Raw genomic sequence first — 23,433 nt, 5'->3', positions numbered from 1 at the left:
GCTGCTCGAACAGAATTCAGTTGGTGAGAGCACAAAACAGCAGCTGGAAGAGGCTGAGGAGAGAGTGGCTGGGACTTGTGATTAGTTAATATAGCTAATAAATGTTTTTAATTCCTTCCCGTTCTGGGTGCTTTTGTCTTCAGGAGCCTTGCTTTACGTGCCCCGGACTTGGCCCCTCGTAGGGTGGGATTCTGGAAAGAGCTCTGAGCTGAAAGTGAGCTGATCTTGCCTCACCCCGTGCCTGTGCTGCCAGCGATGGGAACTGCTACAGCCTCAGTTTCCCTGCCAGCAAAATGGCATGAGGCTGTGATCTAGCGAACTTCTCTCTGAGCAACACCTGCTATTAGACAACAAGTCCAATCCTGTAGGAAGTGAACACTGAAACTAAAAGCCTACCAGGAGAAGCAGCTGTTGTGCCTGGAGGGATCCCACAGTTTTGGCCCCCACTTGCCAGCTTGGGCACCAGGAATTTGGTTCCAGAAAAGGCATCTGTTCCAGAGACTCATGTCTGAATCCGATATTTATTCAGCATTCACCGAGTCACCGTCATAAATTCACTCACTTATTAGCATGCCTGGAAGTTATTGAGTAGCTACTATGTGTTGCACTAGAGAACGGAGATGTCACTTATTAGCATGCCTGGAATTTATTGAGTAGCTACTATGTGTTGCACTAGAGAACGGAGATGTAGCCGTGGACAGACGCAGTCCCTGCCCATCCAGGGGCTAGGAGTTAGCTCGGGAGATGGTCATGAAACAACCGATTGCACAGCTGGAGCAGTGAAGGACAAGGGCAGAGTGGTGTCACAGGGGCCAGACTTGTGGGGGGAGGTGGTCAGGGAGAGCTTCCCTGAGGAAGTGACCTTTAAACAGAGCTAGAGGATAAAGAGGGAAGTTTCAGGCAGAAAGAAGAGACTGAAAAACCCTGCCATGCTGACATTCCCCTGGCTGTCCCAGAAGCCAGACAGCCCTGAAGGCTGGAGGGGCACCGTGAGGACACAGAGGAGGGAGAAAGCCTAGGGCGATGGGCCAGTTGCCCAGAGGGGTGACTTTGAGTTTGGCATCAACTGCATGCAGAAGTACAGCTGCCCTCTTCTCTCCTCCCTCAGGGAAACCGCATGTCCTCAAGCAGCTGGCCAGCTGCCCCTGAAAGGAACTCGCTTGGTATCTGTGGGGAAAGACAAGATACTTCTCAGAATCCGGGGCAGGATTTTCTTTAAGGGTCAAATGCTCCCTGAGAGCAGGGGCTGAGTCTGGGCTTGCTCTTCTTTGACTAATTCTGTGGTTTTCTATAGAGTAGATAGCCTGGTCTTAGTCAAGTTTCTGAACCGCTGACCCTCAATATTCTCATGTGGGGTTTTTGTATAGCAAATTTTTACATGTTATTCCAGAGCTGTGCAAAGGAAAGGAGAACTACTATTCCTGTGTGCAGATTTAACTGCGTGCCTAGGAAGTCATTCTGCAGCAGGAAAATACTCAGCAACCATTTGGGTTTGCTATATGGAGTGGGGGGTGAGAACTGTCCTGGTCAGAAATCATGGTCGCAAGCAACAGATGGCTATTCCAGCTCACCGAGGCAGAAAAGGCACGCATCGGAAGGATTTTTTTGGTTGTTCACAGTATCCTTGGGATAGCTGGAAAACCAAGCTGGCCAGAACTACCAGAAGCCGGGAAGTAGACAACATGCTTAGGGGTTCGCACAGGAGCTAATGATAGATCTTGCTGCCATGGAGCTCCTGCAACATTTCACCGGCGTCCAGACCTTCACGCCACTTCCTGAGGGTGCAAAGCTGCCAACTGGCCGGGCCCAGGTCACTCTCCTGCATTCCAGGCGCATCTGGGCCGCTCTGCTCTGGTGGTAGGAGGGGGCTCCTGGCACTAAGCTCAGCAGTCACAAAGTCCGCCAAAGCCACAAGTGATGTGGGAGCCCATAGTGCCACAGAATTCTGCAGGTGTAGAGTCCAGAGTTGCAGTGCAGGAAGGACGCCTGGGGACCTCTAGGAGCGGCAGCCTGGTTTTAATCAAGTCATTGAACCGCTCAACCTCACTATTCTCACATGTACATGGGTTGGTGTGGATTTTAGAAGTAATTTAACTGTCTCCTGCCTGGCAGGTGGTACTATTAAATGGCACCACTGTTATCATTAGGAGTGGTGAAAATAATAATAACTTCATTCTGCTGCTAGGAGAACAGTTATGTCCTCGGAGGAAGGAAGTCCCATGTGTGCCAATCTAGAGGAATTCAGAGGGGACCATGCACATTTATAAAGAGATTCTCTTTAGCATCCCTTTAAATCTTTACCTCCTCTGGATACTCACAGTAGGATTTAATTGATCAAAAATAAATACATGAATGAACCACCCCCTCTTACAGATCCTTGATAAGTAGTGTTGAAGAGATTCTTCGGTAGGAAGAGACAGGCCTGTTTAGAGTTCCCAGATTTGCTTCCTCCTGGTGGAAGTCTTAAAAAACGAAGAGGAAAGTTCACGCCTACGTGACTGGAGGCTCCATCCCCACACACACATCTCTCACCCTCTCTCTGGAAGTGCACAGACTGCCATAAACACGGGGCCTGGGATCATGCCGGAGGCCAGGTGTGCTGCTTCACGGTTCATGATCAGCTCTTTGAAAGATGAAATCCCTGAAAGGTGGTAGTTGCCATATTTCATAATATAAATAGTTCCACCATAACCAGTCTCGAGCTGCTGCCTGTGGAACCAGGAACACACTGTTATTTTCCACTCTGGTTAGATGCAATCGTGGTCAGTGACCTCAAGAGTTTACCGTGTTGTAAAACTATTAGGAAGCGATGAGTTTTGATGATTACCTTTGTTCTTAATAGAATTCATTTAGCAGTGAGTTTATATAACTTAATTTTTAATAATGGCTGTGTAAGTTTATGTAATTTAATTTTTAATAATGGCTGTGTTTAACAACCTGCTTGCCAAATTCCTGAAAATTTGACTATTGGCCCTTGCAAGCCAGCACGAGCCAACTCCAGCACGTGACCAGGTTGGGAGGTCCTTGGGGACCCCGGAGAGAAGCCGGCACAAATAGGCCATCCCCAAACTGCAGTGCCCCCACCTCACCGCTGTCGCTGTAGCATGTTCGTGCCTTTTATTTGCTATATAACCCCTTTTCACCACCTACAATTATTTCCTTATTTAATGATTTGTTAAATTTTAATGTTATTTACTTGCCAACTAGAATGCAAGCTCTGTGAGAACAGAGCACTTCCCTATTTGGTTCACACTGAACGCTTATGCCCTCAGTATCCATGAGTTGACCCAGTGAATGGAGTAGGGCAAGGAGCCATCAAGGGTTCAAATCCTGCCTTTGCTCTAAAGTACACTTGCTTTGAGCGCTTTTCTTGATCTGTAAAAGGGTTTGGGCAGAGACCCCCAGCGTTTCCTTCAGCTACAAAATGCCTCTATACCTGGTAAAGACCCGTCTATGCAGCACAGCCGAACATCCTCCCCTGAGCATCTTCGAGGGTCAGAGCTAGCTCACTGGTTCTAAGATTTCTTCCTTTCCCCTGTGGACACTTTTAACACCCTGCAGATGGCTTCTCTGAATGTCCCTGCCTGTTCCCTGTGCAGCCTCTGGGCTGTCCCGAGAGAGGGCCGGGCCCTCCCATCCTGTTCAGGGGCAGCAGATATTGGGAGGCCCGAGGTGCCACTGGGTGACATGCTCTATCTTGAACGCACCGGAGCCAAATGGGGGGCCCTAGAGGGCAGGACAGTGTGTCTTTGGGCAGCCTGGTAGAAGGCCAGTCCTTTCCTCTCTCTTTTATTCCTAGTTCTCTGTGGACTGGTACTTTGGTAAAACACAGTAAAAATGAATTACTGTCCATTTCTGTGCCTCCCCGCGAGGGGCAGACAGCAGCTACTTGTAGCATCTGTTGAGAGGCACACCCCTGGGGTCATCCCTTGGGGGTATGGTCAGGGCTCCTTTCGTTCTCACAGCAGTTGGCCTGGCAGAAGCAGGTACTGGAGTCCCTTCTCTTTGCAATCTGGGCTGGCACCCGGACCTTCCCATTGAGGACCCGAGGGAGGTGGTGCCACCCACATCTCTATGTTCCCAGGGGTCAGAGGCCAACAGTCCTGACAGCCAGAATTCTCTGTTGGGTCTAAGATGACTGGGTCCAGCCTCTTTATCCGAGAGGTCCAGGGCAGAGGTAGCCACAGGGATACTACCGCCGGCCATCTGTGTCTCATTGTCTCCTCCCCTTTCTGAAAGGTCATCCTCTCCTGAGGGAGCCGGGCATGGGCTGGACCCTCCCTCCAATACCGAGTCTGGGTGTGGCCTGAGGCTTCGGCTCGAGAACCTGGGGCACATCACAGGGTTTTCTTCCTTCCCTTGTAGTTTCGTTTCCTGCCATGTTCTTCTCAAACTGAGATTCAGATGTGCCTTCTCTGAGTGCTGGGGCTTGGACCTGGGCTACTGGCTCTCCTTGCCCTTCTTCAGGTGGTCAAACCAGGAAAAGGACCCGCTGCCGAACCAAGAGTAATTATAAAACAAAAAGAGCTTGGGATGGGAATGGGGGGGAAGAGGACAAATATGTGATACCTTAATCAATAAAGAAATTAAAAATAAAGAGAGAGAGAGCTTGTGCTTCTTGCACACACTCACTCCAGATGCTATTCTGGGAGCTTTCCAGGGGCCCTGCCTCTCCATCAGTGTTACAAATGAGGACAGCGAGGCACAGCAAGATTAAGAAATTTCCCAGGCCACATGGTAAGGGAAAGGTTTGGGACTCAGACACGGGCAGGGAGATGGTGCCCTTCACTATGCCACCATGCTGCCTTCAGAGAGAAAACATCAGAGTGAGGGGGAGCTGGCACGGCCCCAATTTCAGCCCCCGGGGAAACCCAGGCCCAGGGAGGGCCGGAGCGTCCATAAGGCCACACAGGGAGCCCTGCACTCCACTTCCTGCTCAGTCATCAGAGTCGAAGTCTGTCACTCCGCAGAGGTTGGAAGGTAAACCCTGTGAACGCCCCAGGGTGGCAGTGGCCTGGGAGGCCCAGCAGGTACCAACAGCGCCCTCCCCCACACCGTTTGTGAAGTCTTGGGCATGGAGTCCTGGCTTTAGCTGCAGTTTGGAAACAGTGCCCATGCTGCAGAGAAACTAGCAGCGTGCGGCTCCTGGATGTCACTTCCTGTTTGTGTGCCTGGACTGAACTAAGAGTTCAAGGTGAAGGGCAAGGGGAGGGTGGAGAACTCCTTGTAGGAATTATGATTGTTAGAAGTGGGAAGAACCTAGAAGATTGAGCCCAAGTGTTTTGTTTGATAGACAGGAAAACTGAGGCCCAGAGAATGTAAGAACCTGTCCTGGGCCACATAGCGTGCTGGAATCACAATGGTTTGGGGTTTGGTTTGGTTTATTTTCTTGCTTGTTGGCTTTTTTTTTGGCGGGGGAGGGGTGGATGATAGAATCACAGACTGAATGAGCTGGCAGAAATCTAACAAGGGCCCCAGCAACCTCCCATGTTTCAGACATGAGAGTCTGAGAAACGGGGTGGAGGTGGATGGGGAGGGTAGTACTTAAGACTATAGAGTTGGCCTTTGAATCAATGCTTATGGAATCAACATACAACAAATACCATGGATTCTGTGACTCAAATAATCACACATGTACATGCAGGTAGGGGTCAGTGCCCTAAAGGACAAGAACAGGCTGCTACCCAGGAGAACTGGGAGGCCCTGGGGAGACTCCCTTAGGAATGACCGTGTGGCTGAAACCAAAAGCACAGGTGGAGGGTGAATGGCTGTAAGGGGGACTGGGAAAAGGTGTCCCAAGAAGAGAGGGAAGAGCATGTGCAAAGGTCCTGAGGCAGTATTCTCATTTTGTAGATGAGTTGGGAAACCTATTGTTTTTACAGGAAAGAGGCAGGAGGTAAATAACTAACTAAACAAATGAATTAGTGACTGAGCTGGTATTTCTGGAACATCTCCCCAGCCCACGCTGGGAGAGTTTTAGAAAACCCTAGAACTGGCTGTTTCCTAACTGTGTGGCCTTGAGTACACCAGTTATCCTCTGTGAGCCTCTGTTTCTTCATCTCTGAAGTAGAACCCTCTTTTCTGCCCTTGGATCTCACACACATTGCCTGTGAAAGGGCCCCGTGCCTGTCAATCAGTGCCAAGGCTGGAGCTTCCCTCCCATGCCTCCTCCAGGGCCTTCCTTGGACCTAAGGTCTGAAGGAAGGATCCTCTCTCCACCCCATTGTTTTACCAGAACCCTGCAATTTGCCACTCAGCATTAACTACACTTGGTAATGCCAATGCCCTGCAGTGCCCCATCAAGACACACGTGAATGTTGGACAGTGAACTTCTAGGACAGTGGTCAGCAAACTGTGGTTTGGGAACCACATGCGGCTCTTTGGCCCCTTGAGTTTTTAGCAAAGGCCAGCTTAGGAGTAGCCTCATTAAGTTAATAACAATGTACCTACCTATATAGTTTAAGTTTAAAAAATTTGGGTCTCAAAAGAAATGTCAATCGTCATACTGTTGATATTTGGCTCTGTTGACTAATGAGTTTGCCGACCACTGTTCTAGGACATAAAGAAGGAAGTTTATGAGCACCTACTATGCATCCAACATCTTAGCAGACACTCAGGCAGCACCGTTTAACCCTCACAACCATCCTGCAAGGACAACCCTGCGTGCCCTTCTTTCCACTGTTTGATAAGGACACTTAGGCGCCAAGGGGAGGCCACACTTGGGTGCAGCCACAGTGTCGTCCTCCTGGAGGCTACCTTTGGTCCATCTGCCCTTGAGCCAGCTCAGAGCAGAGGGCCCAAGGGCCAGGGAAGATGAACCATCGTGGCTTACACAGAGGGCACCCTGGCAGGCAAACACACTGGCTACCCTGCAAAGCAGTATTCTTTAAATGTCAGTTCCACATTTCTGCCGAAACCGGTTTGGCTCAATGGATAGAGCATCGGCTTGGGGACTGAAAGGTCCCGGGTTCGATTCTGGTCAAGGGCATGTACCTTGGTTGTGGGCATATCCCCAGTAGGGGGTGTGCAAGAGGCAGCTGATCGATGACTCTCCCTCATCGATATTTCTAACTCTCTATCTCTCTCCCTTCCTCTCTGTGAAAAATCAATAAAATATATTTAAAATAAATAAATAAATAAATGTCAGTTCCACATTTCTCTGGGGTAGGGTGTGTTGGAGGAAATGGGTTTGCATTGTTTCCAGTGGTGGGCCCCTTATGGTTTCTGAATGCATTCCACACGAGAACGATTTCTGGAAACAGGAGGACAGAAATTCACTGACAGTGTCACCCCCAGCTGCAGTGAGTTAATATTCTAAAAGAACATTGGCCATCCCCACTTTTTTGTAGTTTTCTTTCTCTCTGCAGTTTGAACTTTTTCAAGCCAGGCAGTTTCTTGGGAGGCTTGTTAGAGGGTTTATTTTGGTTCCGTTTTTATTTGAAATTCATTTAAATATATACGAGAACAACTAATCTTAGGAAGGAGGACCTGATATAATAATGTTATGGTCATAAGGAAACCCCTTTAATGTGTGAAATATTATTGTGTGAAATGTTTGCTGTGTGGACACCCAATACTCTGTAACTTCCAAATTGGTGAACACACCACTATCTTATGAACACCCTTAGGTGCTTACCATAACATTATTATAACAGGACCACTCTGCCTATCATTTCTTTTTGACTGAGCGGTTTGGGGCATACTTTAGTTGGCATCCTTTTATTAATCGAGTACAGAAAGTATTGCTTACATTTACATGAATTACAGCAATGCATTTTTGGAAAGTGTCAGATATATTTAATTAAATAGCTTTTTTGTTTGGTTTTAAAAGTAATATATTCTCATTGTAGAACATTTGGAAAGAGCAGAGAGGTGGAAAGGATAAAGTGATCACTCACAATCTCATTGCACAAAATTCATCACTATTATCACACGACTGTAGTTTATTGTGGTAAAATACCTATAGCGTAACAAAAGTTACATTTTAAACTCTTCTGTCTCTGAATTGGACTGCTCTAGGTAACTCATCTAAGTAGAATCAGACATTTTTGGTCCTTTTTTTGTGATGGCTTATTCCACTGAGCATACTGTCTTCAAAATTTTCCCATGTTAAAGGGTGTGTTGGAATTTCCTTCCTTTTAAAGGCTGAATGAGATTTCATTGCAAGTATGTATGTACCACATTTTGTTTATCCATTCATTCACCGATGGGCATTTGAGTTGTTTTCCACCTTTTTGGCTATTGTGAATAATGCTGGTTGGGCATTGGTATACAAATACCTCTTTGAGTCTCTTTTGAATTCTCATATACATACCCAGAAGTAGGCTGCCAAATTGTATAATAATTCTATGTTTAATTTTTTGAAGAACCACCACCCTGTCCAATAATTTTGATGTGTGACATCCTTAGTTGAGATTATAGTCTATGTATAGTTTTGTATCTGACTTTCTCACTTAATTTTTCCATTTTATTAACTATTCTTCAAAAACATTGTTTGTTACAGGTTGCATAGTGTTCCATTGCATTGCTATGCCATATTTCCCCCCTCCACTCGTTGGATTTTTGAATCACAGCAAAATATTTTAAATTATGATGATAAAATAACTTGTTTCTGGTAAACAGCCTGATGGTCTCTGTTCATACTTGTTTGAGAAATACTCAACAAAGTTAGGTTCCTGCCTTTAAGGAATTAAAAAATTTCTCCTTAGGGGTTCCTGGGGGTCATCCAAGCCATTGGTTTTAAAAGTTCTTTGTAGTCAGGGAAACTTGACAACAAACAAAATACCAGATAAAAGCACAGGGTACAGTATAATAGCAAGCAGATAAAAGGAGAGAAGACCTAAGAAGGGTGGATAGGGGCTCAGAAATTAGCTCTCTTGACCTTTATTCTCCTCTCTGAAGGAGAGTCTGGGAGATCTAGGGAGATTCTGGGGTTCTCTGACTCACAGTCTGAAAAACACCAGTCTGATCCAGCACTTGAAATATTGGTAGACATCTTGAGAAAGAAGGACTTGCCTGGGGTCAAGTTCATTTATTTTATTTTATTTTTTATTTTTTAAAAAATATATTTTTATTGATTTTTTACAGAGAGGAAGGGAGAGAGATAGAGAGCTAGAAACGTCGATGAGAGAGAAACATTGACCAGGTGCCTCTTGCACATCCCCCACCAGGGATGTGCCCGCAACCAATGTACATGCCCTTGACCGGAATCAAACCCGGGACCTTTCAGTCCGCAGACCGACGCTCTACCACTGAGCCAAACTGGTTTCAGCCAAGTTCATTTTTGTACACTTATTTATTTTCATCTCAACTCAAAGCAGCCACTGTCCGCATGTTGGAACCACTTTGGGGGCTTGTTAAAAATACAGGATTCTTCCTTCATCTCCAAAACGGGACATGTGAATGTGACCAGGACTGGACCCCTCAGCTCCACAGTCCACACTGGCCTCTGTGCGGTGCTCACCATTTCAGCTCCCTGCATGTACAGGTGCTTGCCCTTCGAACCGCCCCCACAGAACTCTTATCATGCTTTGAGGCCCAGTTCAAAAATAGCCTCTTCCTCTTTGAAGCCAGCTGCACAGCCCCATGCAAAACCGCTGACTCCATCCTCTGTGGCCCCAGAGCACAACATGGGACATCCGTCTCCACTCAGACTTACTTCTTTCTGCCGTGTGTAATAGCTAATTGCTTCGTGGCCAGGATCCCCGACTAGAATGTTAGCTCCTCCGCATTCCTCACAGTGTCAGGCACACAGTGGGTGCTTTGTGGTTGTTTGTTGACTAGAGTTGGATCTGGTACAGCCCCATATTTGGAGGATAAGATAGCCAAGGCTCATATTGTCAACAACTTACAGAAGGTCATACAGCCTATCAGGGCAGTGCCAAGACAGGTACCCAGTTGTCCTGAGGCTCAGCCCTTGGTCCTGGCCAACTGGCAAGAAGAGCAGCTGTCTGGTCTGAACAGGGAGCACTGGCCCCGGCTGCCTTGTCTCTGAGTCTCGCAATAGCCCGGGTTGTCTGAAATCCAGAGGGCTCTGCCTGGTTTGTGATTGGTGTATCTGTTTGGATGTCTGGAATTTACTTTATAAACTTTAGATCATAGTCTGTGTATAATTTTGCATCTTTCATATACAGTAGGGGATACTATGTGAGCACCACCTGGACTAAACCAGTGTGCAGATGCTAAGAAAGCAAGTACAGTGGGGTGGGGTCAGCCAATCAGCTCTCAAGGATGCAGAGTCTGGGGTGGGGGCCAGCCAGCATCATAGCCAGAGGCTGCAAACCCTCCTGTTATCCCAATTTGCGATCAACAACTAATGCTTTTCTAATTAGTGTACTGGGGGCTAACATTGTTTTTCAGTTGGGGAAAGAAATAACTTGTATATTATGATGAATATCAAACATTGGCTCACACTGCTGAAATAAAAATATTCATGATATCTATGTATTTATGATGTGTGGGTGGGTTAAAGTAACTAATATTCACTCCCATCCTTGCATGAAGATGGGATAGGGTCCCTTATGCAGTACCAGCCAGGAGCTCCAGGTTCTGTGGCAGAGATGGGAGACAGAATCCTGCCCCTGGAATCCTAGTACTTGCCTCTCAGGGGTGCCTAACCTTCATAGACTCCTTTCACATCTGATGAAGCCTGCAGACAGACCCCTTCTGACAATGTTTCAAAATGGAAAAATAAAATGGGATTATAGAGGAAATGAGTCATATTGAACTAGATAGTTATAATATTAATGAATTATGTTCATTATAATTTCAGCTCAAACTGAGTTGCTTCCTCATCTGTAAAATGGGGATGATTCCAGAACTTACCTCACAGAGTTTAGTGAGACTTGAATAATGAGTGTAAAGTGCTTAGAATATGGCCTGGCATGTAGTAAGCATTCAATAAATGGTAGCTCTTGCTGCTGCTATTATTATTATAGATTTCTGCTCTTCAGGAGTTCACAATTAAAGATAGAATGAAAGATGTAGGACTACAGCCTGATGAAGGGCTACAGAGAGTGAAATTGCTTCTGGCTAAGAGTACACTATGCTTTTGTGTCAGGCCAACTTGGGTCACTTCTGGCTCTGACCTAAGCTAGCTGAGCATGGGCAAGAGATATCCCCTCTCTGAGCCTCGGTTTTCTCCCCTGTAAAATGGGGGTTCTGGTAGAATCTACTTGACAGGGACCCTGTAAGCTACCCCTCCTTCCCTTCCATCAGCGAGTTAAATCATATGTCTCTCATTAGCCACATCTCCCTCCTTAACTTTCTGCACCTTCCCTCCCCAAGTCAGTCTCTATCTGCCAATGAATCCAGCGGATTGCCATCTCTGCCACTGTCCCTGGGATGCTGAATGGGATTGTGTAGTTGCTCTGTTACAACCTCATCAGGGTCTCAGGGCTGCTTGGCACCCTGTGTCCTGGTCCCTGGTCAGTGTCCTCGTCTCTTGTCTCTCAGTGCTCATGGCATCTGCTCCTAACCTGGGAGGCTGCTAGCCCCACCTGTTCTCATCATGCATCATCCAGTTTCCTATTTCATAGGAAAGTGAGGCCAGAGAGAACAACATTCTGAACTTCCTTCTCACTCTTTTAAAATTTGACTGAATGTCCATCCATCTTTGAGACTTAAGGAGAAAACAGTTCTACGGGACAATGGGAAAGTGTTCTTGCCTCTACTTCACTTTCCTTTATTCTTGCAGGGCTCTCATGATGAAGAGGGTAAAGGTTTTATAGGGAAGTGGGTAGACTAATATCTAGAGAATATCCTACTCTGTGTAAGATGGATGGAGTAGGTTATGCTGCAGTAACAGACAACCCCTAAATCTTAGAGGGCAAATCCACAAAAGTTCATTTCTGATTTTAATTAATATGAGCATCCTGGATCAGCTGGGTCTTCTTTAAAGGAGCCAGGCTGATGGAGCAATCACCTTCTTGAATGTACTCCATGGCAGAGAGAAAGAGAGCCCTAGAAGGTCTTTCACTGGCAATCAAATGCTTGGGCTTACCCTATTAGTCAGACTAGTCACATGGGCCTACCCAACCACAAGGAAGCCAGAAAATGACACCCTTCTGTGAAGGTGGAGAGCCGGAAATGTGTGGTAGTACATTAGGAGTACCCCGGGTAGAGTATTTCCCCTGTGCCTAGCATACTAACATCGATTCTGCAAGCTGCTGCAGTCACCAACCTGGTTGCACAGACAAAACAGTCTCTAGGCTTTCCACTGACTGCCGAGAAACACGTGGAGAGAGGAAAAGGTCCAAAGCCACCTCTCAGCCCCGAGTGCTCAGCAGAGGAACAATAAGGCACCTACAACTGCCAGTGTCTCAGCAAAGAATGCAGCAGCCATGAAAAGAGAGCAGGTGAGACTGCCAAGAGCTCTAGGTGCTAGACCCATGGGGAAGGCAGAGGCAGTGGGGTCCAATCAGGGTTTCCACACTACATTTTTCAGAACAGACCCATGTGATGTTTCCTAAGTGGGGCACATATTTTGGTGTTTTTACTCCATTTCTGAGCTATTTTATGTTTGTGTTTCAGTAAGGGATGTTCTTTCTGAATTGAATATCTGCAGTCCACACACAATGCTCACCTTTTTCCTGTGGCATTTCTGTGGCATTCCCCAACTCATTCAACAGCAGTGTGGGTGGGGAAGTGAAGTCGTGTGGCCACCCTGGCAGTTGCTTCTGGAGGGTTTTCAGGTGGGTCCAGATTAGGGAACTCTGGAAGAAGACCGTTGGCTGTAGGCCCCCAGCCCTGTCCCTGCACTCATCAGTTTCCTGTGCTGTGGTTAAGAGGCAACTTGTCCTAGAGAGATGTCATACCTGGACATCCGTCCCGGGCTCCTCCTGTCATCGCTGAGTGGCCTGGGTAGGTCATTTCCCTTCCTTGGTGCCTCAGTTTTCTCATCTATAACACAAAGTCGTTCAGAAGATTGAGGACATGCTTGAGAGGAGAGTGACCTCCAGCCACGTGGGCAAGGTGGCATGTGCGGCTGCCCTCTGAGTCCTCCAGAAGTCCATGGAGCTTAGAGTAGGGAGGCCTGAATGCCTGGGGGTCACAGGACAGTCACCTCAGTTTGCATGCGTTTGGTGTCGGGAAAGTTGTGTTCTGGGCTCAGCTTCCCACTAGAGGCCATATTAGCCGATCCTTGTGGACCTAGCAGTCTGAACGGTGCCTGGCACATGATAGGTGCCTATATTAAAGAAATATCTATTGAATGAATGAATAAGCAAATTAACACATTACTCCCCTCAACTCTGAATCAATGACGAGCAGATTTTCTGTGGGGCAGGAGGGGGGAGATTGGAGAAATCTGTGGCTACAGACCCCAGCTAAGTCACCGTGGGCAAGTCACCCGGCTCCTGTGCACGTGGTAAGAGAAGCACCCAGCCTCACAGGTTGTTGTAGGCTCCAGCTGGCAGGAGGATTTGAAAACACCTTGTACAAAGGAGACGGGAACATAGCGGACTCTTTGTGGACACAGAAAAGTGGTGCCAGAGCCTGTGAGGTGGAGAGTTCTGAAATAATCATTAATGGAAATTGAATAGCTACAATTTATGGGCTACTTACTCCAATACCAGGCCCCATGCCGAGCACTTTATGTGACCATCTCATTTACTGTGGTCTAAGAGAGGCATTGTTATTCTCAGTTTACAGAGCCCAGAAGACTTAAGTGATTGTCCAAGGTCATGCATTTCGCCAACACCCAGGCCTATCTCTAACTTCTATGGGAGCCTGCCTCCTGCCCCATGAGGAGGTGGAGACAGTCCCGTCTCTTAGGCACCAGTGATAATAATGCAAGCTGCTTCTTTCTAAGTACCTAGTAGGTGCTAGACACTTTACAGATGCTATTGGTCATCCTTTCAACAACCAAGAAGTAGGAATTATTCTCCCCAGTTCACAGATAAGTAAACAGAGGCTCAGAGAGAATGAAATGATTTATCCACGGTCACACAGTAAGAAAGTAGGGGCAATAGGATTTGAACCCAGAAGACTGTGCCATTGGACAGCCAGAGGGGCGCAGGGACTGGGAGCTGGCCTCCTTGAGAGCCTGAACCTGCCTCTGGGAGGGAGGACAGGAAACAGCTGAAAATTTTCACTTCCGCTATGTGAAATGCCCCTGGCTGGCGCCAGGCCTTTTAGCAGGGGAGAAGGCTTCTCTAGAACTTGACTCTTAGCAGTTCTGATGGTAGCTGGGTAAGCCTAGGGTTAGGCAGTCCTTCTGGTCTCTACCCAAAGCCACGCTCTCCTCTCCTGACTTCTCCACAAGAGCCTCATCACGTGCCTGTGGCTCAGGAAGCACCAACAGCTCCTCTGCAGGGGGTCTCCGCTTGGAGTCTGTGGCTGGGTGTGAAAGGTGATATGAACCCCAGAACTGGGATACAATGCAGAGTAAGACACACTAGTTCAACCTTTCCATCCACCAGAGGGGGTGGGTGGGAATCAACCAGGCGTAGCAGAGAGGCACCTGGAGCTGGGGGCAGAGCGGGGATAGAATTTATGTGTGTGCCACACCTCTGATTGCCTGGCAGTCCTTGGGGTTCTTAGATCACTGCACCCTTGCCAGCACATATCTAGGCCTCCTTCTCTCCTCCATAGGCAAACAAGGCCACAAGTGGTCTGATAAGAGTGCTGCGGGGGGAGGCACGCAAGCTCAGAACCTAGACTGGACCAAAGCGCAGCTTACCCAACTCTGCCCTGCAGCCCTCACGCTGTGTCCTGGCAGCCTTTCTAGTCTTCGCCCTCTTGTTCTGGTCCTGCTACTGGGCTGTGCCACTCACTCAGGTTTCAGGGAGGTGCCCGTTAAGGATGCCCCGCTTTGCCCTCAATCAGCCCACGTCAGACCTGCCCACTCTTGCCTTCTGCTGGCAACTTCCAAATCGGGCTCCACCCTGGTTGTCTCTCTAGGATGTCTTTGCTGAGCTGACTGGCCCCAGCAGGTTCTTCAAACTCAACACATGTAGGAAGGAACTCATCAGCTTTCCCCCACTTCCAATCCCTTCCACTCCATTTTCCAGTGACCAGCAATGCCATCCACTCTCCCACTTCAATCAGAAACCTGGTAACCAGCCCAGGCAGTTGGGCAAACTTTGGGATCCTTTGGAGACCTTGGCAGACAGATTCCTGGGCCTACCCTGCGCGGTCTGATTGGTTGGGGCTGGGTAGGCTTGATCTCTATTTCTCAGGCTCCCAGGTGATGCCTTCACGAGCCACACTTTGAGTAGCACTGGACTAGACTCATGTCTGTTTCACTCTCTGGATCCCACTACTCACTATTATTGTTGATATTATTATTGCCGTCAATTTTAAAAGTAGTTCACATGTACTGAACGCTTAGGTGCCAAGCACTGTACTAGGCATGCATTTAGCCTACAGAGATGTATGAGAGCCAGGTGCTATAATAGGTACTTTCAAGTGGTACAAAAGTATCCGCCCATGGCATTGACATTCTGGTAGAGGAAGAAAGAAATTTAAAATATAAATAAGGAAACTACAAAAGGAAAGTCATTCTAAATCCAGGAAGTTCTCAACAAGAAGGTGACATTGATGCCCAGTTTGAAAGATAATTGATTTCATGTAACCCCAGGTCTCAAGATGCCCCTTCCTTCATTTCTCTCAATGCTGCTGTTTCCCACCTCAGTCCCCGGGTTCAGGTCTCCACTCCTTCACCTGGACATCAGCCAGCAGTCCCCTGGCTGGTTTCCTTGGCTGGAGATTTTCCTTCTCCCACCCACACTCAGCCTGCAGCCACCTAATTCTTCTAAATAAAGCAAATCATGTCATTACTGTCACCCTCTGGTAAGAAAGGGATCCTCACACTTACTGACATCACTCCCTCACCCGAGGTTCATTCCCTGACCCACTGGCCTGATGTCACTGAAGGAGTCCCAGCACTATCAGGATGAGTTGCAGGTTCCTCAGCACAGTGGGGATTCAAGGCTCCTGGTGATGATTCTGTACACCCCCCCCCCCAGCTTCTCTGCCACCTGCACACCCCACTCACTTTGTCTCCATACTTCAATAGCTCTGAATTAGAACTTGTCAACTGCCTACTTTGTCCCCCAGACTTATCACCAACCCTCCCATTCTGTATCTTTGTTTTGCACAAGGGAAAGCACCTTCTGCCCATCTTAGGGAACCCCTCCAACCTCCCCCCAAAGGGTTGATCTTCCTCCCTGTCCTTTCCCTCCTCTGAATCTCCAAAGCCTTTCTCTCCTTGACTCTGTCCCATCAAGGCATTCCCACTGCCCGCAGAGGAGTCATCTGCCTTTTCCTGTAGGACCTCTCTGGCTGTCACCCTCTGGTAATAAAGGGATCCTTACACTTACTGACATCACCCTCACCCGAGGTTCATTCCCTGACCCACTGCAACCTGGCACCTGGCTTCAGATGTAAAAACAGAGGCACTGAAAAGTTAAGTTACCCAGGATTGCATGGCGTAAGAGGCAGAGCTGGGGACGCAAATCCAGCCAGCCTGGCCTGAGGGTGTCTGCTTGTAAGCACCGAATCTACCACCCCTTATGCACCTCGAGAGGTGGGGATGATGGTTATCCCCAACACAGAGGAGGAAACCAACCAAACTGCTCCATCACAGGCAAGCATCAGCCAACGTGTCCTTAGTGGCTGCCCTAAATATGTTTACAATTAAATAAATAGCAACAGCCTACACCGTTTGGTCTGTATGTTCTTTGCCAAGAACAGTAATCCCGGTATCCTCACAGGTAAGCAACGTGGGGATCTTGACTTCATTTCCCCCAACAAGAGGTTGTCTGGGATGCAAGCCAGGGTGCCCCACACCCAGACCATAGCCTCCTTGGCCGCAACTCCCAGGCCCCTCAATTGTTTGACTTAGGGTCTGGCAGTTGGGCAGATACTGAATGCTGACTGTTTAGACTGGAGGGGGCCTTAGTGACTCATCAAATGATAAGGTTAGAATGATGAGATTAGTCAGCCCTGCCCCCTGCCAGGCACCTTGCTCAGCTCTTACCTGGACAGCCTCTGGCCTCCTTTTATAGGCAGAGCTATATGGCCAAGGCTCATTTGCTGTGATTCTCTGCCTCTCACTTAAAGAATAGCCAAAAGCATGTGCTCCTTTTTGGGGAATCTGAGCATGAGAGTATGTCAGGGAAGGAGGAAGATCAGGTTGGATACTCTAGTTCAATTTACTGCCTTCAAGTTTGCAGGCTCTGTCCAGCTGTGTTTAAACAGCATGGAGTCCACTGCCTCTAGAATGTCCTCTGGACGCAGCTGAGGGAAAGAGCAATGCCAGACACACAGCTGGTGACAGTGAGCAAGACACCGAGGCTGCCAGAGCCTCCCTTGTTCCCTGACCACCAGTGGGTGATCCAAGGATCACTCAGAAAAGGAGAGGCTGACAAAATGGGAGACCCATCTGACCCATGATCAAAGGGACCAATTTATCTTAGCCCAGCTCCTCCTCCAAACTCTGTTATCTTCCCTATTGCATTGACCTTAAGTCCAGATTCATGGATGGATTAGTGCAACAGATCTTCCCTGAACCTTAGTGAGGTGCTTGGTATTGGTGCACACAGTGAGGAAAAGGCAGGGCTGTCCATTATCCTGTGGCCCTTGAGCTAGTGTCAGGGGAAGACAGAACGCCCGAGAGAAGGCAGCTTTCAGCAGGAAGGTCCCTGGCCATTTTTGTTTTTAACATAGACATGGAAAAGTCCCATGTGTGATGAGTAAGTGGGCATACCCGTGTAACTAGTTCCCAGCTCAAGAAACAACATGATCAGTCCCCTCCCCCACCCTGACTTCTAACACCATAGATATGGTTTGCCTATTTTTGAACTTTAAAAAAACAGAACCATCCGGGGCTTCTTTCACTCAATGCTGTGTGTGTGTGTGAGATCCATCCTGTTGTTTTTGTTTATATTTTAATTGATCTTCTACAGAGAGAAAGGGAGAGGGATAGAGAGTTAGAAACATCGATGAGAGAGAAACATCGATCAGCTTCCTCCTGCACACCCCCCATCGGGGATGTACCTGCAACCAAGGTACGTGCCCTTGACCGGACCTTTCAGTCCCCAGGCCGATGCTCTGTCCACTGAGCCAAACCAGTTTCGGCTCATCCTGTTGATGTTAGTAGCTGTCGCTGGTTCATTCTCAGTGCTGTGTGTCGAATCCCAATGTGATCACAAAGGATCTGCTTTTTGGAGCTTTGTTTTGGTTTTGATAACTAACCATGTTTAAAAGCCATAGCCAGTATTACAAAAGCAAAACATTGAGAGTAATATTTATGAATGCAAGCATTGTTTATTTATTTTTTGCTTTCTCTATGTAATCGTCTTTGCAATGCTAAAAGTAACTTCCAACTGTGGTTCTTTTGAGAAGCTGTAGGTGCACACAGATGTTCTCCTTCTCCAAGTATTCTTTAGAAGCAGTCGGACATGGCTTGATCGTAGGAGAATCCAGGGTCCAGTTTGCTAAGTAGACTTCTCTGTGGACTCCCACAAACTGGAATGCTTTCATCAGGCAGAGACCCACTGGGAGATCATTGGCATTCAAATGCTTGATGACTCCATTGGGGTCAGTTAGGAAGAGACCTCTTATTGTAAGACCTTCTAACAGCACACCTTAGTCTCGGGAAGTCTTTTTAGTCAAATCTGACAGCAGTGTGATGTTCATGTGGCCAGAACAGCCATTCTCCCTCAGTGTGGTGATCCAGGCTAGATGGCTCTAGTGGGGAATCCGCTGACCCTGCAACAACTTCACAGTTCTCAGCATGAAACTCATTGGCTTTGTCATGAAAAGCAATAATCTCTGTAGGGCCCACCAAGTGAGATCCGAAGAAGAGAAGAAGGGCATCAAATATTAGTATTTCTCCCTTGTGTTGTCCAGGCTTAGTTCTTTGAACTCTCCTTTGACAAGGCTGTACCCTTAAAACAGGGTGTGTGCTGGGTGACCACAGGAGCCTGGGAGGAGGAACTAGTGTTACAGAAAGCAAATTTTGCTTGATTGCAAGGAAACCACAATACATTTGTCCGGCACATTCTAGAAGCAGCAGGCCTACAGGCTGCCGAGGCAGAGATGCCCCCAGGAATGGTCCTCACAAGACTAGCCACTGAATTGAGCAACCTCCCTCACAAGGGGAAGAGGAGGGAGAGGAGGACCAGAGCCTCAGGAAGAATGAAATAGGGCGGAAAGCTGGATCTGTTCCACAGAGGGCCTGGGGTTGCTTTCAGTTTTGCGTGCCCTATTAATGTTCCAGTCCATGTCTCTTGGTAAGCTTATGTGAGTTTTATTTGCGGTGTAGGCCTAGAGTGGAATGACTGGGTCATGGGTGTGCATTTGTTCAGTTTTGATAGATACCAGCAGGAAGGATTTAAGCAAGTTGTTAGAATTTCCAGACCCTAAAGGTCCTGGTCAACCAGCTCCCGCCCCAGGGGAGGAGCTGTGAAATTTGCTTTGGAGAAGAGGTGGGAAGATGCTGGATTAGGCAGCCCTTAGGGGTGGGGGTGGCCAGTCCTTGGCTCCTTCCTGTCGGGTTTTGGTCCCCTCTTCTTAGTCTGGGGTTTCCAGACTGTACTCCTGAGAGCTGTCTGGGCTACTTGGGAGGGGAGGCGTAAGGGGGCTTCACTTCCCTGCTTCGGCCACAGCACTCCGTTGACCTTCGTTTCACACGGCGGAGTTCTGAGAATGACTTCATGTGTTTTTGAGAGGTTTCCTGCGGTGTTTGTAAATGCACTGCTCTATGGTCCGGTCCACTCGGAAAATTCTATTTTGGGAGCAGGAGGTGGGTGTGGAAAGGGTTAAGCATTATTCAGCCAAAGAGCAAGTTGGCCTTTTAAAGTTCTTCTAGCTTGGTTTGCAAAGCGGAAGATCTCACTCATAACATTCTAAAAAAAAATGTGTTCAAACAAAACAGCCTCCAAAGTCTGAAGCAGCGGTCGCCAGCCTTGCGGACCTCACGGACCACCCGTGGTCCGCAGACCACTGGTTGGCGACCGCGGGCCTAAAGGATGCGGAGGCCAGGCTTCCCTCTGAGGAACATATAGGCAGCATTTCAGCGACAGTCTTGAGGACATTGTATTTCACCCACTCTTCTACATTTAAAAGCTTACTAATTTAGTTTGATTTTATATCTCCATTGGCTGTTCCTAATAGTAGTCACTCAGGGTTGTTTGAGTTCAGGACAGTTCCCAGTTTTGCCAAGGAGTGGTGACGTGGGTGGCCTGTGTGTCCCTCTCTGGGGTGGTGGCCTTCCCTCCTCCGGCAGCAGGCCTAGTTTGGATCTGTAGTTCCACTTGCTGAAGGAGGCCGGGCTGTTCATGGGCCCAGAGAGAAATATGCTCTGCCTTGGCATGTGGCTCTTAGTCAACAGTCTGATAAACAGCTATTTCCCAGGGCTAGCAGGGAACAAAGCCTCTGGCTGCTCTGGGATTTGTCTGCCCCACTCTTCCTGAAACAGCTGTTTATTCTTTTGACAGGAGTTGGACCACAGCACCTTCCCTTCCTCCCAGCCCTGCCTCCTCCTGTAGAACGGCGGAGCTCAACAGGACTTTGTTATTTTGCCTTTTACTCTGAGGGGAGAGAAGCAGACGATGAGGTATGTGAAATGTTGGAATGATTTACTTCTGCCTTGTTGGAGTCACTGGGGGAACTGAGCAGGCAGCAGTGAGGATCTACCTGGGGGAGGACCCTCGCTCTCCCCTAACTTCTTGCTGGTCCCCCTCCTCAGTAATTCTAGAAAAAGCCAAAGTCCTTCTGTCCCCGGCATGGGATCTAGAAGTGGGAGCTAGTGGATGTTGGCTCAGGGTCGTCTCTGTAAGCTTTCCTGGATTTGGCTTCCCCTGGAAGGACCTCTCGGGGCTGTGGCTGCAGCCTGGGGTTTTCAATGCAGAATGCAGAGTGACAGTGCAGGGGCCACGTAGGGGGATGTGGAGCCCTCTCCGTGCAATAGACTCTTTGTTTACTTTACCTTATTTCTCTTGGAAAAACCCTTGCACAATGTTGGTGTCATGCAGCAAGGCAAAGCTCGCTGGATCCAGGCTTCAGATTTCAGAAGGGACTCAAGAAAAGGTACGACAAGATGTATCTCAGAGAACAGGTTGTATTGTTTGTGACGGCTGGAGTGACACTTAGCCTTGTATTTAGTCTGAGACTTGTCTGTTAGTTTCCTCCGTCTGTGTTTACCTTGACCCTCCTAATGAAAAATGTAACTGGAAACAGCCTCCTATGCACTCTTTTTCCCAGGAATTATACCGTGTTTCTTCCAATGGGGAGCATTTCCCTATAATGCCCACCAATTTATTTATTTATGTACTCATTTAATTATTTATTTGAGAGAGAAAGGAGACAGTGAGAGAGAGATTGACTTGTTCCAATTATTTATGCATTCATTGTTTGATTCCTCTATGTGCCCTGATGAGGATCGAACACAAAACCTTGGTGTATTGGGACAACACTTTAGCCAGTTGAGCTTCCCGGCCAGGGCCTACGCCCACCCATTTAGAGAAGTTTCGGGGTAAAGCAGCACTCTCCCTCTTCAGCTCCAGCAACAGCCCCCTGTCAGGAGCTGGGCCTGGGAGTCATAGGGTCTGCTTTTCAAATTGGCATCTCCTTCTGGGTGAGCCTGCCATCTCAGCCTCCGCCAAAACTCAGTTTCCTCAGTGAAAAAGCCGCGGCACTGACCATGAGGAGGGATGAACAGATGGAGTGAGTGAGTGAGGAACACCTACGCCAGGCACAGAGGAGATGCCTGGGAATGGCAGAGGAGCCAGTGCTCACCAGCAGGTCAAAGGGGAAGCCAGCCCCTAGTGAGGCTAGCCCCTGATTGGCTAGCTTTGGGCCAATCACTATGTGATAATCATGAGAGGCAAAAAGAGAGAATGCCCCAAAGAGACTTGAGTGATTAGTCCATTGTAAGCCCTCAGGTTTTCTGAGAACAGAGTGGTGAAAATGGCGGGCACTGGAGGCTAATGTCCTGGATCTGGACCTGAGTCCCGGCTCTACCACTTTATGCTGTGTGACATTGGGCAAGTTACTTAACCTCTCTGAGCCTCTATTTTCATATATTTAAAATGGGGATAATTCTAGAGTAACTTCACAGGGTTGCTGTGAGGCTTACCTTGAGAAACTGCTGACAAAGGGTTAGCCCAGAGCCTGGCCTGGTTTAGTCTGAGAGCATCCAAGTGTTGTTAGGGCTGAAGCTTATTCAGTTTTCAGGATTTTCTTTAGAAAAAGAATGAAAAATTACAAATACAGTATTAGTAATGGAAATGGATATAATTGACCCTTGAACAACAAGGTTTTGAATTGTGTAGGTCCACTAATACATAGATTTCCCCCCCCCCCCCCAATAAATACTGTAAACATATTTTCTTAACATTTTCTTTTCTCTACTTATTATAAGAATACAGTATATAATACATATAACATACAAATACATGTTAGCTGTTTATGTAATTGGTAAGGCTTCCATCAATAGTAGGCTATGAGTAGTTAAGTTTTGGGAGAGTCAAAAGTTATATGCAGATTTTCAGCTGCAGGGATTCAGCACCCTAATCCCTGCATTGTTCAAGGGTCAATTTTATTTAGAATATGAGCAGACATATCACAAAAATTACAAAAACTGACAGATACTCCCAATAGGACAAAATCCAGACAACATCATCATAATAAAATAATGTGAAAACAATGTAAAAATGACTAACATTACTTAGGTGCCTAATGCACCAGTCATATTTTGGCTGCACACTCTTGGATTGCCTTGTCCGACAGTGATTTTGTAGTATCATTTTTAATAGAGACAAGAAGGACAAGCCAGTTTTGCCTCTAGCAGTGGTTCATCAGCGGTTGCTTTTTATTACTGAGCGTTTAGAAAAGTTTCCTTCAGCTTCACAACTTGTTATTGGTGGTGCCTCATCTGGAAGCCTTTTGGCAGTTTCTTGCTCAGGTAGCTTCAGGCCAGAGCACCAGACAACTGAACTCTTGATCCTGGATGGGGTTGTCTGAAGGGTGTGGGCTTGAGGTCATGACCATCAAGGCCCCTGAGCAGGTAGCTGAGCAGCATTTGTTCAGCTTTTTCTCCTTTTGATTAAAAGAAAGGCTCCTGTGTGTTACAAGGTCCACCTAGGTTCAGTTGTTACAGGGACCCAGGCGGGTGTGCAGCCCCAGACCAAGCCCCAAGGCTGAAGTGACTCCCCCAGGCAGGGACATTCCTCACTTCTGGGAAGCATTAAAGCCCCCCCCCCCCCCCCGCCCCAAATCTCTTCCCCCTGACCCACTCTGCAAGGGGCCTGATGCCAGGTTTTATTGGCTTCTGGGTAAGTAGGCCTCTTGGCTCAACTCCGGTTGGTCAGTAATGTTATCATTTGATCGGTACTTGAAGGAATCTATGGGGCCGTTGCAGCGAGATGTGCTCCAGGTGGCTAAGTGAACTACCCTCTTATAATGAGACTTCCAGCCATGGCTGAC

General features: G+C 47.8%; 1 protein-coding gene and 1 long non-coding RNA gene across 5 annotated transcripts in view; one reads left to right on the top strand and one right to left on the bottom strand.

Moving 5' to 3' along the window:
• Nucleotides 1-23,433, top strand: part of GGTA1 (glycoprotein alpha-galactosyltransferase 1 (inactive)) — a 53,099-nt gene that overhangs the window by 7,564 nt on the left and 22,102 nt on the right. For 2 of the 4 annotated variants that reach the window (XM_084899231.1, XM_084899228.1), the window contains exon 2: nucleotides 20,445-20,563. Coding sequence is in view for 3 of the 4 variants with exons in the window: in XM_084899228.1 (XP_084755354.1) it covers nucleotides 20,445-20,563 (119 nt within the window). In the remaining variant the exon portion in view is untranslated. Of the gene's footprint in view, nucleotides 1-13,315; nucleotides 13,367-20,444; nucleotides 20,564-20,981; nucleotides 21,037-23,433 lie in introns of those variants that run through there. The other 2 variants (XM_084899230.1, XM_084899229.1) reach the window with 2 other exon arrangements.
• LOC311630377 overlaps nucleotides 1-23,433 on the bottom strand; it is a 58,051-nt gene that overhangs the window by 25,658 nt on the left and 8,960 nt on the right. Inside the window, exon 2 of the long non-coding RNA XR_014796358.1 lies at nucleotides 22,085-22,188. This is a non-coding gene — a long non-coding RNA (uncharacterized lncRNA). The remainder of the gene's footprint in view (nucleotides 1-22,084; nucleotides 22,189-23,433) is intronic.

This window comes from Pipistrellus hanaki (assembly GCF_964339955.1).
Source record: "Pipistrellus hanaki genome assembly, chromosome: 11".
Lineage (NCBI taxonomy): Eukaryota > Metazoa > Chordata > Mammalia > Chiroptera > Vespertilionidae > Pipistrellus > Pipistrellus hanaki.
Note: the sequence above shows the minus strand (reverse complement) of the source record. Positions and strands in the feature narration are given on the sequence as shown.